This window comes from Oryctolagus cuniculus, chromosome 15 (genome assembly GCF_964237555.1).
Source record: "Oryctolagus cuniculus chromosome 15, mOryCun1.1, whole genome shotgun sequence".
Taxonomy (NCBI): Eukaryota; Metazoa; Chordata; class Mammalia; order Lagomorpha; family Leporidae; genus Oryctolagus; species Oryctolagus cuniculus.
This window is the reverse complement of record NC_091446.1, coordinates 41,964,878-41,982,841: the sequence shown is the minus strand read 5'-3', so window position 1 is coordinate 41,982,841 and position 17,964 is coordinate 41,964,878. Positions and strand designations below refer to the sequence as shown.

The following is a 17,964-nucleotide window of genomic DNA, read 5'->3' as shown; positions in this document are numbered from 1 at the left end:
TTACTAGAAATTCTAAAACATACCTATCTTTGTCTCTTCAGAAAAGTCAACAAAGCAGATCTGGTTTAATTTTTGATAATCTATTTTACTGTTGCCTTAATGGTTAGGACTAACAATATATTTCCTCCTCTAATCTGAGTCTTTGTGTCTAAGGGCACCAAAGAGTTTGCCAGACATAACTGGACTGCTCTGGTATGGACGTTTTACATTTGGCTAATATTTGCAAGCAGTCTCTTTTCCAAAAATGATACATTTTAAAACTAACTTACTTTCACTATTAACATAAATAAAATGCACCTTCTCTTCTAGTAAAGTTGGGATTTAGAAAGATCTAATGTTATTTTAAGTATGGTTGTTTGTGAAACCTCTTTTCTTTCTTTATGTTTATTTACTGCACTCCTTTGCTGTCCCATAGGACCACCTGTAATGTGGTCATGGAAAATTCCAGTAGTAGTGTGAGAAAATATGTTAGTGCCTGACCCTAAAAATGCCCAACTCTAAAAGCATTGCCTATGAACTCTCTAACTTAATTTTCTTTCTGTGTCTGCCTTCCTAAAAACTGGATTTGGTCTAAGAACATGGCACATGCTGGAACATTGACTATCAAATAACTGAACCAACAAATAAAATCTTACTAGATGCAAAGTTTCAGAATTTTTTGAGATTTATTTATTTATTTGAAAGGTGGAGTTACAGAGAGAGGGAGAGACAGAGAGAGAGATCTTCTGTCTACTGGTTCACTCCCTAAAGGCTGGAGCTGAGCCAGTGCAAGGAGCCAGGAGCTTCTTCCAGGTCTATCACATAGGCAATTGGGCCATCTTCCAAGCACTTGGGCCATCTTCTGCTGCTTTTCCAGGCATATTAGCAGGGAGCTGGATCAGAAGTAGAACAATGGGGACTCAAACCAGCAGCCATATGGCATGCCAGAGCTGCAGTCTGAAGCTTTACCTGCTATTGCCACAGGGCTGGCCCCAAAGCTCCAAATTTTATTGACAATGAAATTTCTTTTCTTTAATGTTATTATCTTTTATATAGTTCAAAAATATTCCATAAGGGGTGTGATTTGTGGCACAATGTATTAAATCACCACTTGGGACACCCACATCCCATATCAGAGTGCCTGGGGTTTAGTGCCACCTTCACTTCTCATCCAGTTTCTGCTAATGTGCCTAAAACACAGCAGGTGAGGGCTCAAATACTTAAGTCCTTGCCATTCACATGGGAGACCTGGGAGACCTAGAAGACCTGAATGTAGTTCCTAGCTCCTGTCTTCAGTCTGGCCTAGCCCTAGCTTTCTCTCTCTCTCTCTTTTTTTTTCTCTCTCTCTCTCCCTCCTTCCCTCCCACCCTTCCTCCCTCTCCTCCCTCTTCCCTCTCCTCTCTTTTTCTCTCCTTTCCCCTTGTGTCTCCCTCTCTCTCTCTGCCTTTGAAATAAATAAAAATAAATTTTATATTTAAAAAATTCATCACCAAATTATTGGTTAATTTAAATCCTACAGTACAAGACCTGTTGTGGTCTCTTTGGCTTGAAAACTTGTCATTGTTCCCATTGTCTTATGAATAGACTTTAAATAGCAAAGAATATATTTCATTCAATAAACAGGTATTTTTAGAGAATCCTCTTTGTTGAGTTCTCTTTTTCCTATGACCTCGTATCGCACTTTAGTGGCTATAAAACTCATTTTTACCCTTAAATCTCTACTGATTTGCATTGCTTCTTAATGATTTTAGAACATGCCCTATTAGTTCAACAGAATGAACTTCATTAGAAAATACATTTATATCACCATAGAGAACAGTACAGAACTTTTCACTCAGCAGGTGATTAGTATTTTAGATATTAAATTAGCTTATTTCCTGCATCATTTCACAAATATATGAGACAAGTCTTGCTGCTTAGCAAGAGCTTATTTGATTGTCATCATTAAGAGTTCATAAGCTTGTCTTCATTAAATTTCAAAGTTTCTTTATCACTTGGGGGTAATTACACTGTTGTTACAAATTCTCTTAGAAACCTAAAGTCATTCTACATCATTGACAGTAACATACAGGGCAGATGTTTGTAAGCTGAGGTCACATACATTTGTGTCTATTCATGTCTATGCCTTTCAAAGGAGAATTTTTCCATGGCTTCTATTAGATTCTCAAATTTGTCTTCCACCCATAAAAAAGGTTAAGAATCCTAGGACTGGGTTGTGTGTCACAATTCTTCATAGAAAAATTATAACATGTTCTATAAATGCATGAATGAGACTGAATGGTAATGAAAAACAGAAGGAAAAATATTCATGATGAGGGAAGGATTCCTTATAGGTAAAAATTATCACGCAAAAGGTTGTTTTCATGCATTAGGAAGTCAATGCCAACATTGAAAAAGAGAGGGGATGGGGCTATGGCATAGTAGGCTAAACCTCCACCTGCAGCGCCAGCACCCCATATGGCTACTGCTTCGTGTCCCTGCTGCTCTTCTGATCCAGCTCTCTGCTGTGGACTGAGAAAGCAGTGGAAGATAGCCCAAGTGCTTGGGCCTTTGCATGCACGTGGGAGACCTGGAATGAGCTCCTGGCTCTTAACTTCGGATGGGCCTAGCTTTGGCCATTGTGGCCATTTGGGGAGTGAACCAGTGGATGAAAGACCTTTCTCTCTGTCTTTCACTCTCTCTGTAACTCTACCTCTCAAATAAATAAAAATAAAATATTTAAAAAAATTTAAAATTATATATGTTGTAAATTTAGTAATGAGTATTTTTGTAACTTTATTTTAGTAAACTAAAACATTGCACTCCAGAAATGCCCAAAACAACACAGATTAGATCATGGTGGAGCCAGGAGCTCAGAACTCAATCTGGGTATCCCTTGTGGGTGGCAGGGACCCAAGTGCTTGAGCCATTACAGGATGATTCAAAGGGTACACATTAACAAATTAGAATTGAAAGCAGAGCCAGGACTTGGACCCGGGCACTCCAGTATGGGATGTGTGTGTCCTGAGTGGTTTTCTTTACCACTCCATCAAACTCAGTGCCCCTTAGTGATGCACTGAATAATGGAAAATTAGAGCTAGAACACTAGTTAAGAGTGATGGCAAAAATGCCACAGGAGGAGTAACAAATGCCCAGAATAGGATAAGGGGGGAAAGAATGGAAATGAATTAAAAAAAAAAAAAAAAAGAGGCTTTCAAGACACAAACAGTAGGACCTAGGGACTGACTGAATGTAAAGATAAAGTATAGGTGAGTTCATTACAAAGTAATTCTGCCATTTTGAACTTACACATCTCTGTAAATAGCCCTACACACTCTCAAATTAGAGGAACTTTGAGGGGAAAGATGATAAGCTACATTACAAAAAGGTTGACTCCTAAAAGATAACTGTTTTTAGATATTTTCAATATGTACAGAATTGAGAGAATCTGCATTAGCCCTCAAAAACTATAGATAAGATTTCATGTGCATGTGTGTACATAAGTTGCTTTGGAAACGGGTCTATAGCTTCAGATTCTTAAAGTATACTTGATTTTCAAAGTGATTTATCAACCAGGAAACAGCTATGCTGTGGGGAGCAACTTGGACTAGACTAAGTTACTGGAATTAAGACTTATTCTATGCATCTGCTCTCCCACAATATGGCGCTGGGAGAGGAGTAAACAGCTTCTACGCAGCTGCCTCTCGCCAACTTGACTGATGAGCTGCAGGAGCTGATCCTGCTCCTGATTGGAGGAGAGCAGCGTGCTCGGTGTGTGGGTAGCCGAGTTGGGATTGGTGGAAGAGGACTATAAAAGAGGAGAGAGACGGCACGGTGGTGGGGGTTGGTTGGAGAGTTCGTTGCTTTGTTCTTTCTCATTTCTACTCATTCTTGCTTTGGGAGTTCGCTGTTTGCTTATTCTTGCTTTACTATAGAAAAAGACTTGTAAAAGGGGAACAACAAGTGTCCGGTCCGGTGTGGCCCCTCCGCGTGCGGAGGAGCAGCAAGTGGTGCCGTGATTCGGATAGGAAACCTAGGAGGGAAGAAGCGGGAAAATATCAGAGAGAGACTGGGGAAGAGCCTAGGGAAAAGCCAGACGAAAAGTGCCTGTGAGAAGCTAGTTAGAATCCAGGAAAAAAGCCGCGGGGGAAGAAAAATAGAAGCTAGGAAAGAAGCATTTACTGGGGACGCCCAGGAGACTCAGTCTTCCACTACGCCCACTGCTCCAACATGTCGCGGATGGTACAGACAGTGGAGTTCTTTGGCTACTCCTTGCCCACTGGCTACGTCTTCTTCCTCATGCTGGGCACCATCCTCTATTTCTCCCTAAAGATCATCCGTTATGGGCTGAATGCGGTTTCTCTCTCTCTCCCTACTCCCCACCTCCTCGCAGCTTTTCTTCTAAGCGAGGGAAATGAGGGGGGAGGAAATTTCACGCATTCGTAAGAGCAGTCGTGGAGACGTCCCCCTGGTTTCTACAGCAGTGGAGGCAGGTGGGATGGCAATTGCGCGCAGCTGGGGAAATTGATAGAAGTGCTAAAGTTGTGGCAACTCGTTGATCAGGCGCTTCAAGATCCCACGGAAGGGATCGAATTATTGCTTAATGAGGGGAGTGAGTTGCAGGAAGAATTATGGCAGGGCAGCCAGGCGAGCAGTTATTGTAACGAACAGGTGAAAAGAAAATCAAAGAAGGATTTAGAGAGCCAGGAAGCTTACGGGGGGCGGGGGGAGGAAGCTGAAGAGGGAACCTCACCCCCGAGAGAGATGCCAAGAATATATCCTGGCCCTACAAGGCTGGCAAATTCAACCATAAAGGATGAATCTCCACCCCGGTATCACCCATTGGTACTGCCAAAGTTTCCTCCTGTAAAGAAAAGCCCTTTTTTTCCACATGAGATTGAAGAAGAGTGGGAGGAGGAAGAAGGAGTTATGGAGGGAGTAGGAATGCAGGAGGAGATAGAAAGGCCAAGAATCGAAAGCAAGCAAAGGGGAGATCTTTATAGAAAACCTGCTTGGGAGCAATACCAGGAACCAGGCCAGGTGTTTCCTGTAATTCAGGATCAGCAGGGAAATAGGGGTTGGATGCCTCTTGATCACAAATTACTTAAAGAATGGCAACAATCAGTGCCATTTTATGGTCCCCATGCAAGTTTTACACAGGCAATCCTTGATAACATAGGACAGCAAGGCCTAATACCCGAGGATTGGAGGAACTTAGTAAAGGCGGTGTTAGGCGGGGGTGACTTCCTCCTATGGTTAGCTGCTTATAGAGAATTTGCTCGAGAATATTCAAAGCAGAACTATAGAGCAGGGAATCAAACATGGGATGAGGAAATGTTAAATGGAGAAGGGCAATTTGCCAATCCCGATGATCAGGCCCGACTACCAACAGCTGTCCTTTTACAAGTAAGAGATAGCAAGAAGAGCCTGAAAGGTGGTACCCAGAAAAGGTGAGATAAGACACAGCTTGACTAAGATAGTGCAGGGCTCTACTGAACCTTATGCTGACTTCGTGAACAGATTAATGGAAGCAGCGGGAAATATTTTTGAAACTGTGGAAGAAGCAATGCCCTTAGAAGATTGGCGTATGAACAGGCCAATAAAAATGTCGTGAAGCTCTTAGACCATGGCAGCATAAGGACATCCCTACCTTCTTGAAAATCTATAGGGATGTCATGGATGATGTGGCTTCTGGATCACATGCTGCAGTAGCAATGACCCGACAATTTAGACAAGATATGAGGGGACGAAAATGCTTTAGATGTGGTAGAGAAGGGCATTTAATGAGGGAATGTAGGGCGAAATTTCCAGCCCGAGATCAGCAGAGCATGGAGAACTCGAGAAGACCAGGCCTTTGCCCACGCTGTAGAAGAGGGAACCACTGGGTCAGCGAATGTTACTCTAAAATGCATAGCGCAGGCAATCCCCTGAGGGTGCCAAATGAGCCAGGCCCCATAAAAAGACCAGGTGTATATGGGCAACAGCCAAAAAACAGAATGTGTGCCCCTGCACCCCGGGGCCAAAACAATTGGTGGGTGCCACGGTCCCAACAATACAGAAACCAAATATTTACTGCTCAGAGTTACGAGCCACCGAGTATTTGGTACTAACACCTCAAATGGGAGCACAAGCCATAGAGGTGATGGCAGAAACAATTTCGGCTGGGCAGAAGGGACTTGGAATAATTATAGGAAAGGCAACAAATGCTTTAAGAGGCCTAATGGTCATTACTGGAGTTGTCCAATTACCCCTTGATAAGCTAAAGGTGCTGCTACAATCCACAAAAGGCATTGTACAAATTAAGCCAGAAGAACCTGTGGCTCAGATGCTGATTATGACTGGAGCGCAGGATGTTCGTGGACCCCAAGGGGAGAAATTTGCAGCCTTATCCATGTCTTTAGCAGATCGACCCCTATGGACCTTAACCATTAGAGGAAAGTCGATTCAGGGCCTGCTAGATACGGGCGCAGATGTAAGTATAATTTCGGAAAATGATTGGCTGAAGTCATGGCCCCTTCAGCCAGGAGATAATACTTTAGTAGGCCTAGGTGCGGCCATGACACCATCAAGGAGTGCTCAGGTGCTTCGTTGGCAGGATCAAGAAGGGAACAAGGGAAATGTGCAACCTTATGTTAGTGCACTCCCCATCACATTATGGGGAAGAGACATTTTAGAGCAATTGGGACTGACGTTAACAAATGAGGATCAATTGGAGAGTTCTACAGAACGGCGTATTATGTATAAAAAGGGACATCAGGAGAGAGGATTAGGCTCCAGAGGAGAAGCAGAAGGGACCTAGCCCAGCCCAAAGGCGACTTTAAAAGACAGGACACGGGTTTTTCATGGGGGCCACTGAGATGCAGCCGCAGCCATTGTTATGGCTGGACAACAAGCCAAAGTGGATACCACAGTGGCCCCTTACCCAGGTAAAGCTGGCTGTGGTAAATGATATAGTGTTACAACAATTAGAGGCAGGCCATTTGCAACCATCAACCTCCCCATGGAATACGCCAATATTCGTAATAAAGAAAAAATCGGGGAAATAACGGTTGTTGCATGATTTACGGGCTGTTAATCAGCAGATGCAACCCATGGGGGCGTTACAACCCGGACTTCCGGTTCCTACTATAATCCCAAAGCATTGGCCATTAATAGTACTTGATCTGAAGGATTGCTTTTTTAGCATACCTCTACATGAACAAGACACTCAGAGGTTTGCTTTCACCGTATCTTCCATTAATCATCAAGGTCCTGACAAAAGATATGAATGGAAGGTGCTTCCCCAAGGAATGACTAACAGTCCTGCCATATGCCAGCTATATGTTGATCAGGCAGTAGAGCCGGTTCGACAACAGTGCCCAGAAGTACAAATTTTACATTACATGGATGACCTGTTAATAACGGCTGAAAGTGAAAGTCACCTTATGGAAGCATACAAGCTGCTGCTATTATATTTGGAAAAAGTTGGGTTACAAGTAGCGCCAGAGAAGATACAAAAAGGGAAGTAGTACAGTACTTAGGGCTTAAAGTAACTTCTGAAAAGGTGACTCCATTAGAATTTGAAATTGCAATAGATGGGTTGCAGACCCTTAATGACTTCCAAAAATTATGTGGCAATTTAAATTGGTTGAGGCCCTATTGTAAATAAACCACCGAAGATATGATGCCATTATTCAATATTTTAGAGGGAGATGCCCAGTTTGATTCCCCTCGTAGATTGACAAAAGAAGCCCCCTTGATGTTACAGAAAACCGAAAAACAAATTAAAGCAATGCAGATGGAAAGATGTGATCTACAACAAGCCCTAGAAATATTAATTTTTATGGAACAGCTGTATCCCTTTGCAGTCATTTGGCAAGGAGGACCCTTGTTGTTCGTATACCCACATTCACATGCACCGTGTGTACTATACACCCAAGGCATTGCGGTGGCTGATTTGATATTAACAGCAATAAAAAAGGCAACAGAAATGGGAGGGAAGACTCCAAAGCGATGTGTAGTTCCCTTTGCTCAAGAGGCAGTAGAAGCCTTTATAAAGGAATGCTGGCAATGGGCATACATAGTTCTCATTCTACAAATAGAGATTGACAATCACTATCCTCGCCATCCATTTGTTAACTTCTGCACACAGGTTTCAATAAAACGGGTGCAGAAGGTGCAAAGGGATCCAATTCAAGGGGCAGTTACCGTATTTACGGATGGAGCTAAAGGCGGAACAGGAGCAGCTATACTTGGCAATCAACGATATTTTGTTTTAACAGCATCCCCTTCTCCACAACATGCAGAATTAGCTATTATCGCGACAGTATTATGCAGAGAGAGCGCACCCATGAATATTTTGTCTGATAGTGCATATGTGGTGAATGCAGTTCAGATGCTTGCTACACAGTGCCTTATTCTTAAATCCTCCTCAGTTTATTCTTATTTAAGCGAAATTCAGGGGTTATTAAATCAGAGAGAGCATGCTATTTACATAGGCCACACAAGAGCTCATTCTAATTTACGTGGCCCACTTACTCGAGGTAACATGATGGCCGATCATTATTCAAGATTCTTGCTTGCATGCACCGCTTTGGAACAAGCTAAAGAATATCACTCTAAATGGCATGTTAACACCCACACTTTAAGTTTTAAATTTAATATTCCCCACAAGCAAGCAGAAGGTATTATTAGGTCCTGTGAAAAGTGCGTTGTTGCCATAGTTCCAAAGATTCCTGCGGGAGCCAATCCACATGGCCTTAAACCAGGACATATCTGGCAGATGGACGTTACACATATCCCTTCTTTTGGGCGACAAAGCTGTGTTCATGTCACTGTAGATACATATTCAGGTGTAGTTATGGCCACAGCCATGAATAAAGAAGGAGTACAACAAGTAATCCAACACTGCTTGCAGGCTTTTGCAGCCTGGGGAGTTCCTCATGTGATCAAAACGGATAACGGCCCAGCGTATACATCAGCTCGTTTTGCTGCATTTTTGAAAGAATTTGGAATCTCCCATATTACCGGTATTCCATATAATCCACAAGGGCAAGCTGTGGTAGAACGCACTCACTTATATTTAAAAAATTTAATAATTAAACAAAGGGGGAATAGGGGAAATGGCCGCATCCAATAAGGATGCTTTGGCCTTAGCTCTTTATACAATTAATTTTTTGAACAAGAAAAAGAACGGCAAAACACCTGCAGAAATGCATGCTCAATCAGCTGATAAGGAATCAATACAGTGGGTAATATGGAAGGATTTACAGGACGATCAATGGAAAGGCCTGTTCCCCTTACTCAGAAGAGTACCAGGCGCCGTTTGTTTTTTTCCGCAGGGTGCGGCACAACCAATATGGACCCCCGAGAGAAGAATTCGCTTGGTGAACCTACCAGCAGAGGAGCTAGAAGAAAAAAATTCCATTTGAGGAAGGAAACAATGAATAACCAATCCCTGGGATCCTTGGAATATGGGACGTTTTCAACAAACCCTGAAGTACCACGACAAACAAGATAGTCAATAGCATGAAGATCACGCTAAACTTTACACAGGCACACATCAGCACCTAAAAACCTCCTCACAACATGGCAAAGAGAGGACCCGGGTTCGGTTTGCCTGATTGGTAGGGCTTGTAAGCACCTGTGGGCAACTCCAGCAAGCAGATTAGAGTGTGTGCTGCGGGGCACCGAATACAGGCGTGTATCAATGCCAAAAAATAAAAAGAAAGGGGGAACTGTGGGGAGCAACTCAGACTAGACTAAGTCACTGGAATTAAGACTTATTCTATGCATCTGCTCTCCCACAATATGGCACTGGGAGAGGAGTAAACAGCTTCTACACAGCTGCCTCTCGCCAACTTGACTGAGCTGCAGGAGCTGATCCTGCTCCTGATTGGAGGAGAGCAGCGTGCTCGGTGTGTGGGTAGCCGAGTTGGGATCGGTGGAAGAGGACTATAAAAGAGGAGAGAGATGGCACGGTGGTGGGGGTTGGTTGGAGAGTGTGTTGGAGAGTTCGTGGGGAAGTTTGTTGCTTCGTTCTTATTTCTCTCTACTCATTCTTTTGGGAGTTCGCTGTTTGCTTATTCTTGCTTTACTATAGAAAAGACTTGTAAAAGGGGAACAAGTGTCCGGTCCGGTGCGGCCCCTCCGCGTGCGGAGGAGCAGTACTATGCAAGGTATAATGTTGGGCTATATGATTAGTACAGCCTCAGCAAGAAAAAGTACCCCTTTGCTCCTTGCTCAACACTTTTCATATATATATAAATATGTGAAATATATTTATATAAATATATATTCTATATTTATAAATTTATTGAACTATTTTATGTACTTACACATGTGCATATGTACACATATATGTATAAGCTGCCTATCTTATATTTTCATCTATGGGTCAAAAATATATCCAAAACATATTTCTTTTTTTCTTTACCGCTCCATCATTTATTTGACAGGTAGAGAGAAGAAGAGACAGAGAAAGGTCTCCCACCAGCTGGTTCACTCCCAAATGGCTGCAACTGCTGGAGCTGAGCTGATCTGAGGCCAGGAGTAAGGATCTAGGAGCTGCTTCCAGATCTCCCCTACAGGTGCAGGGGCCCAAACACTTGGGCCATCCTCCACTGATTTTCCAGGCCATAGGCAGAAAGCTAGATCGGGAGAACAGGAGCTGGGACACAAACCAGTGCCCATGTGGGATGCCAGCACCTTAGGTGAAGACTTAGCCTACTATGCTACAGTGCCAGCCCCCAAAATGTATTTCTTTATTACCTACTTCACATTCCTGTCTGTTCCTTAGACTTCTCTAGGTAGTTGTTACAACCACCCACAAAGTTGGTCAGCACAAATACCTACAAATCATCCTTGTATCTTTTTTTCCCCTCACTCTGACCTCTCTGGAATCTAACACATCAGCGGATTCTATCAGACTATCATCAAGAACATATCTTGAATCCATTCTTCTCTACTACCATTCTAATTAGACATTTTATCATCTTTCAGCTGGAGCATTGCAAAATCCCCTAACTGGTATTCCTGCCCTCAATCTTTCCAATTTCTCCATTTTTAGATACAATCTCCCACTTGATTTTTTAAAACATGTAACAGGGGCAGGCATTTGGCCTAGTGAGTAATATACCAATACCCCAAACTGGAGTGCTTGGGTTTGGTCCACACTAATTAGTACAAACTCTCAGGTAAACTGGTGGTGTATGTGCGTGTGCACACCTACCCTGTCAGGCAATACAGAGAAGTCCTCACCATGGAGATGACATTTGAAGCAAATCATGAATATTGAGTTAAAAGTAGCAAGTAACAAAAGGAACAAACTCTTTCATGTGATAAAACTGTCAGATAGTTGGGCAGATAGTTGATATTATTCTGTGGTTTATTACATAGGCAAAGTCCCAGTGGATAAGTGATCTTCCCAGAATCACACATCATGTGGCTCTATATGAGCAGTTGTTCCTCCTGTCCTTGGTCTCTTACTTCTACAGTCTGATTCAAGGGTGGTTTCCACATTAGATTCATGTTTTCGTTTGTCATAATTAAAGCCTCAAATATTAAATGCTTCAAAGGTGTTTGTTAATGTCTGTCCCAAATATCTTGAGATAAAGACAGTTCCATGAAACGATTTGTGCAAATCTTAAATCACATCCTGGCTACTTTGCTTCCAATCCAGCTTCATGTTAATGTATCCTGGGAGGCAGCAGGTGATGGTTTAAGTGCTTGGATTTCTGCAATCTGTGAGGGAGACCAAAGTGGAGTTTTGGGTTCTGGGCCTTTGGCCTGGCCCAGCCCTCCCTGGTTATTGCAAGCATTTAAAGGGTGAATGAACCACTGCATAGGAGATATCGCTATCTCTTTCTCTGTCTCTCTCTTATTCTTTTAAGTAGATGAAAATGAATAAGCACTAAAAAATGATTTCTACTATTTGTTGATCATGTATTTTCTCCAGCAAGTTCTAGGCATCGAATATGTAATAATGAGTGAACAAAATGCAATCCCTGTATCTAATGAGTGTGTTTGTATGGTTTGTATGTGTGTGAGTGTATGTATGTGTGTCCGGGTGGAAAAACATAATGACCTGTCAAGTAATTGTTCCTTATAATAGAAGTAAATCTAGGATTCTATGGGAATGTATGAAAAGATTCCCCAGATATTGATGGATGAAGAATAACATCAGGGTGGTATTACTTAGGGATACCTTGGTTAAGCTGAGACCTGTGGATGACAGAAAGTTATGGAAAAGGGAAAATGACAGAGCAATGAAAGAGCTCTCATGGGACTTAATGTACATATAAAACTAGAAACAGGATTACCTGAATTATTCCTAGTGAATCAGAAATTAAGGTATTTACAAGCATGTTTGGCTGCACTATTCAATAAGGATTATAGATCTCTTTCAAAGACTGTTAAGATTTTAATTTTTCCAGATATTCTGACTCTAAATCTTTTTCAATTATAGTAAAAAAATAGCAAAAGAATATCATCTTGCTTAAATCTGTGCAAACTATGATGTAGAGAAACATAGTTAATTTACCTCTGTGTTTCTTCACAATATACCTGCTGGTAAAGTTAGTTCAAATTTTATTAGGACAGCAAAACCCTCCCTTCCATCTCAATTCTTATAAAAATTCATCACCATCTTTTCCTTTGAAAATTTTGTTTTCATTAACAATTAGCTAGTATATAAAAATATGTAAATACATGTGGTAATTGATATATACTGATTTTTTTCTAGTTTATTCAAATGATCAACTCCACTTAGGACATTATCGTGGGGTTTGGTGGAACATTTCAATTTATAGCTTGCCATTTTGTTCTTTTCAATGATAGTTATATATATTCTATTATGTAATATACTATTTCTGGAATATAATATTTTATCAATATTTAGGTACTAATAAGCAAAATGAGATTTTTCAAAATAAATTGCAAATAATTTTTACAAATCAAAATGTGATTCTTTTTCTTTCACCATGAAATGGAGATGTTCATAGTGATTAGAAGACATCAATTATACTTTGAAATAAAATTTTTATTTGTACAAACCCTTTGTCAACACATTCATAATGTTCATGCTTTAACCATTAGATTTTATATAATGAAAAGAACACTACCAATATGTTTTCAAGGATCAGGGGCTGGGCTTTGTATATTAGCTAGACCATTATCTACAGAGTTAGATATCATGGTCAAAGACCATAATAAAACACTAATCTTTGCTGATCACATTCACTTATCTAATCATCTAGTCTGAATTGCACATGTGATAGATTCTTAAAGAACACAAAGTAACTTTTTTGTAATTTTAGATCTGAGCCAAATTATAGAATCATATGTGTACCTTTGGATTAACAGTTTTATATGTTTAAGTTATCAAGAATCATTTTAGTGTTTCTTAAATCATTTTCAATCATCATAACTCCTTTGGCCAATATTTGTTAAAAGTGAGAAATATATGGGAAAGAGAAAATAGTATTTGATTTTAAGGTTTGTCCTTTTAACATTAAATGATGTCCAGATATTATGACTCTAAGATAATTTAATCAGCCAATGAGCAATTCAAGCAATTGTTAAAGGTTTTGTATATAAGAAGCAAATGCAACAATAAGCAAAATACTAAACTTCCAGAGAAACATAATCCAAATTGTTTCTGAGGAGACTGTAAGTACAAGATCTGCTGAGCAAAATCATTATTTGAATTATTGTATTCCTTTTTTTCTTTAACTTAATTGCTACAATTTTGAAGGCTCTGATATTTGTTGCATGTTCATTTATATACATGTGTGTATTTAAATTATGGCTTATTCCTCCAGGATTTGACTTTTTCATGCACATGAAATTCTAAATTATTTTATGATTAATATTTTAAAAAGTTTTATTTTATTTATCTGAGAAGCAGAGAGACAGGTGGAGTAAGAGAGAGTTCGCATCTGCTGTTTGACTCCCCAGATGTCTGCAATGGCTGAGACTGGGCTAAATCTGAAGCCAGGAGCTGAGAATGTAATCCAGGTCTCCCATGAGTGACAGTAATATAATTGTTTGAGCTTTCATTGCTGCCTTCCAGGATCTGTATTAGCAGGAAAGTGGAGTCAAGAGATTGAATGAGGAAAGGGACAGAACTGTGTGTACCAGGTTAAGCTGCTGCATGCAATGCTAGCATCCCATATGGGTGCTGCTTCTTGTCCTTGTCATTCCAATTCTGATCCAGCTCCCTGCTAATGTGCCTGGGAAAGCAATGGAAGATGATCCAAGTGCTTGGGTGCCTGCACCCATATGGAAAGCCAGATGAAGCCCCTGGCTCCTGGTTTGGCATATCCCACCCCTGGATATTGTAGCCATTTGGGAAGTGGACCAGGGGATGGAAGATCTCTGTTCCTCCCTTTCTCTCTGTAATTCTGCCTTTCAAAGAAAGAAATCTTAAAAAAAAAAAAAAGAGTTGAAGGAGGATATTGAAGCCAGGTACTCTGATGTGTATATATATGCACCTTATCCAGCATCATACCCACTAGGCTAAGTGCCACTCCATCCCTTTTAAAGAAATTCTTAACTAATGAAAACCAAATATCTTAGTGCCTACTGTGAAAGTTTAGTCTCCTTTCTTCTCCCCTTTGAGAAGCAATAGGTCAATCCTCTATGACTCACTGTATTGATATGTTAAATAATTTAATATATCCAAATCAACTTGCTGAAATAACCATCTTTAATACCGTTGTTAACTTCATAGGTTACTAATACACTTCTTCAAATTATAAACCCCTCAAAACATATTTTTGCATAAAATTATGGGAATCTCTTGGGATATTCTGAAGAGTTCTTTAAAGGAGCTGATTTAGAGTCCTTCCAGAGAACTGTTAGAGCTGAGAATGTAATCTTCATTTTAAGTCAGGAACTATGCTAAACATTCTGTGTGGCATAGGATACGTGGTCATAAAGCCTTACTTGAAATACCATAAGCAGCTGAGAAGTCATCACTTTTCAAAGAATTCCACTTAAATCCATTTATTCAAATCTCACCAAATTCTTCACTGTATACAATTAAAATCGTAGGGTAGGCATATGGTGTATCGTACATGCCATTTAGGGAGTGCCTGGTTCAAGTTTCAGCTCTACTTCCAATTAAAGTTTCTTGCTAATAATGCATACCCTGAGAGGTAGCGGGTAAGGCCCAAGAGTTGGGTCCCTTCCAACCATGTGAGAGACCTGGATTGAGTTCCTGGTTCATAGCTTCAACCTAGCCTAGCCCAGGCTGTTGTGGGAATTTGGGGAGTGAATTATTGAATGAAAAATCTCTCTCTGTCTCTGTCTCTCTCTCTCTGCCTCTACCTTTCAAATAAATAAAGATAAAAAAATTTCTCCATGTGACCTCTAAATATTGCTCCCAGTATATAGTAAATAAACTTTTATTAAATGGTTTACTTATTGAACATTGAAAACAAATAGATTTAAAACTATCCTTCATATGGCATCCTTTCAAATATTTGAGGAAGACTATCACTTTTCTTTTGTGGCTTTTCTATCAACTTAGTATCTGAAGATTCTCTAACTTGAAGCTGGTGGTTATAATTTAGAAGTTTAGATGTTATAGGTCTATAATGTCAAATATTGCCTGTTCTGAGAAACAAGCGCTTAAAAGATTAAAAGATTAGAAAGTAGCATTCTATTGAAATGTTCCTTTGGAAAAAATAGAATTTGTAAGTTGAACTTTCAATTAAAAAGTAAAAATTGAGGGGCTGGAATTGTGGTATAGGGGGTAAAACCACTACCTGCAAAGCCGGCATCTCATATGGCTACTGGTTCATGTGGTGGCTATTCTACTTCTGATCCAGGTCCCTGCTAATGACCTGGGAAAATCAGTGGAAGATGGTCCAAATGTTTGGACCGCTTCCACTCATGTGAAAGATATGAATGAAGCCCCCGACTCCTGGCTTCATCCTAACTCAAACCTGGCCATTTTGGCCCTCTGGGGAGTGAACCTGCAAAGGGAAAATTCTCATTTCTTTCTCTCTGTCTGTCTCTCTCTCTCTCTCTTTCCCTCTGTTTCTCCTTCTCTATTACACTGACTTTCAAAAAATAAATAAGCATTTTATAAAAGTAAAAATTGAATGGAAGAGTAGATTAGACTGAGTAGGATCATCAATTAGACTATTTTCAATCTAAAAAACACCATTCATTATACAAAAAACATGTTTTTGTCACAGGCCTACATTTCTCTTGGCCTGTATAGCTTCACAACTATAAAAATACTTAAGTAATTTCAATAGCATAATATGTCAGCAAAAAATTAAAAGAGAAATAAATTTCAAAAAATTATATTCACTGATTACTTTAGTTATGGCAGCATTTTGAGAAGTAGTATCAGCTTTTAAATCCACAAAATGATCTGAAATCAGTAAATATTTGTGGAGCTGCTATTTTAAAACATTTTTTAAAAAATCACAATAGGTTTGAATTCATGTTATATGGAGGATGAATCTATAGGAATCAAGCACCCACTAACCCCTGCCCATTTGAGAACTCTCAAAAAAGTTGGAAAAAGTCTTAAACAAAAGACATCACAAAAATAGGATGTTGTGTCAGACAATTGAAATACATGTTTTGCCAATTGAGATGCCTTCAATGTGGTTTGAAAATCAAGTGTTAAATGTTCTCTAACAAATGGAGTCAGAGTGAAAACATATTAAGTATTCAGATACTCTGCTGACATATACGTGCCACAGCTCATTGCTCAACAGAATATAATCAAACTCAAACATGCTCTACTTTTCATAAAGGTAAAACTAATATGAAATATTAGTATTACAAAAGTGAAATAGGTTAACTATGGCGTGGGCTATTATTTTGTTTCAGGTCAGTCCAAAATGTGGGTGCTTTTCATGGTGGCAGCTTTGCTATCTGCACTTGGAACTACACATGGTCTTTTTGGAAAATCAGCACCAACAAACCCTGAAGTGAATATGAATATTGTAAGTTACTGGAGGAAAGTAAAATATTTAAAACTAAGATATTACTATGATTTAGTTTCATGGTGGGCTTTAACTTTTATCTGACCAATTAAAAATACTTAACAATATCTATTCATTATATTCATTTAAAAAGTCAACTAAAAGCCTTTTCTTTTTCTTCCAGAGTCAGATGATTTCCTACTGGGGATACCCAAGTGAAAAATATGAAGTTGTGACTGAAGATGGTTATATCCTTGAGGTTAACAGAATTCCTTATGGGAAGAAAAATTCAGGGAACAGAGGTACAGCCTTCTTTTCCTCCCTTTTCCATCTTTCTTCCTCCCTCCTTCTGTTTGTCTTCTCCTTTCTCCACTGCTCTGTCCATTCCTTGATTTCCCCCCTTTAATTTCTTCCTAAAGATTTAATAAGTTTTGCTCATCCTGTAAATGCAACAGCCAAGCCATATTACTGGTCTTCAAAGATTCATCATCAAGTCAATAAGATAGATAAAATAATAATTATAATACATGATATGTTCAATGCTACAACTATGCACATTATATTAAACTAGAAGTCCTGATTAAGGCACCTAACCTAGTGAAGGGAAATTGTTCACAGTACTCAGGATCCTGGAGGGTCAGGAGCTGTTAACCAGAGTACATGTTGCAGAGGAATGGATAAGGGAAGAAGTTTGAAGCCCATTTCCTAAATAGATAAAGGCTATTTTTTCTGGTACTAATAAAAATTCATCTTTTTCTCATTATAGAAAATTGTAAATTACAAAAAAAAAAAATAAAAATAAAGACTACTCATAACTTCAGTGTTCAAGGTCCACCTAAATTAACATCATGCTGAGTTTTCTTTGAATATTTTTAGTAGTTTTACTGAAGTATAATTGTCATATAATAAACTGCACATATGTGAAGTGTGAAATTTTGTTAAGTTTTGACATCTTGAGAAACCAACATCTTGACAAATCATCAACAATTCAGACAGTATTTGTGAAAATATTCAATTCAATCAAATACCTTTGAATCTAGTCATGTGAAAGCCAGTTTCTATGTTCATGTTTGCCTTG

General features: G+C 39.6%; 1 protein-coding gene across 2 annotated transcripts in view; it reads left to right on the top strand.

Annotated features, from left to right (window-relative positions):
• Positions 1–17,964, top strand: part of LIPF (lipase F, gastric type) — a 59,573-nt gene that overhangs the window by 29,206 nt on the left and 12,403 nt on the right. The window contains exons 7-9 of one of the 2 annotated variants that reach the window (XM_070057644.1): positions 10,395–10,526; positions 16,792–16,907; positions 17,071–17,188. In XM_070057644.1, coding sequence (XP_069913745.1) covers positions 16,803–16,907; positions 17,071–17,188 — 223 coding nt within the window. In that variant the 5' untranslated portion in view covers positions 10,395–10,526; positions 16,792–16,802. The remainder of the gene's footprint in view (positions 1–10,394; positions 10,527–16,791; positions 16,908–17,070; positions 17,189–17,964) is intronic. The other variant, XM_070057645.1, reaches the window with a different exon arrangement.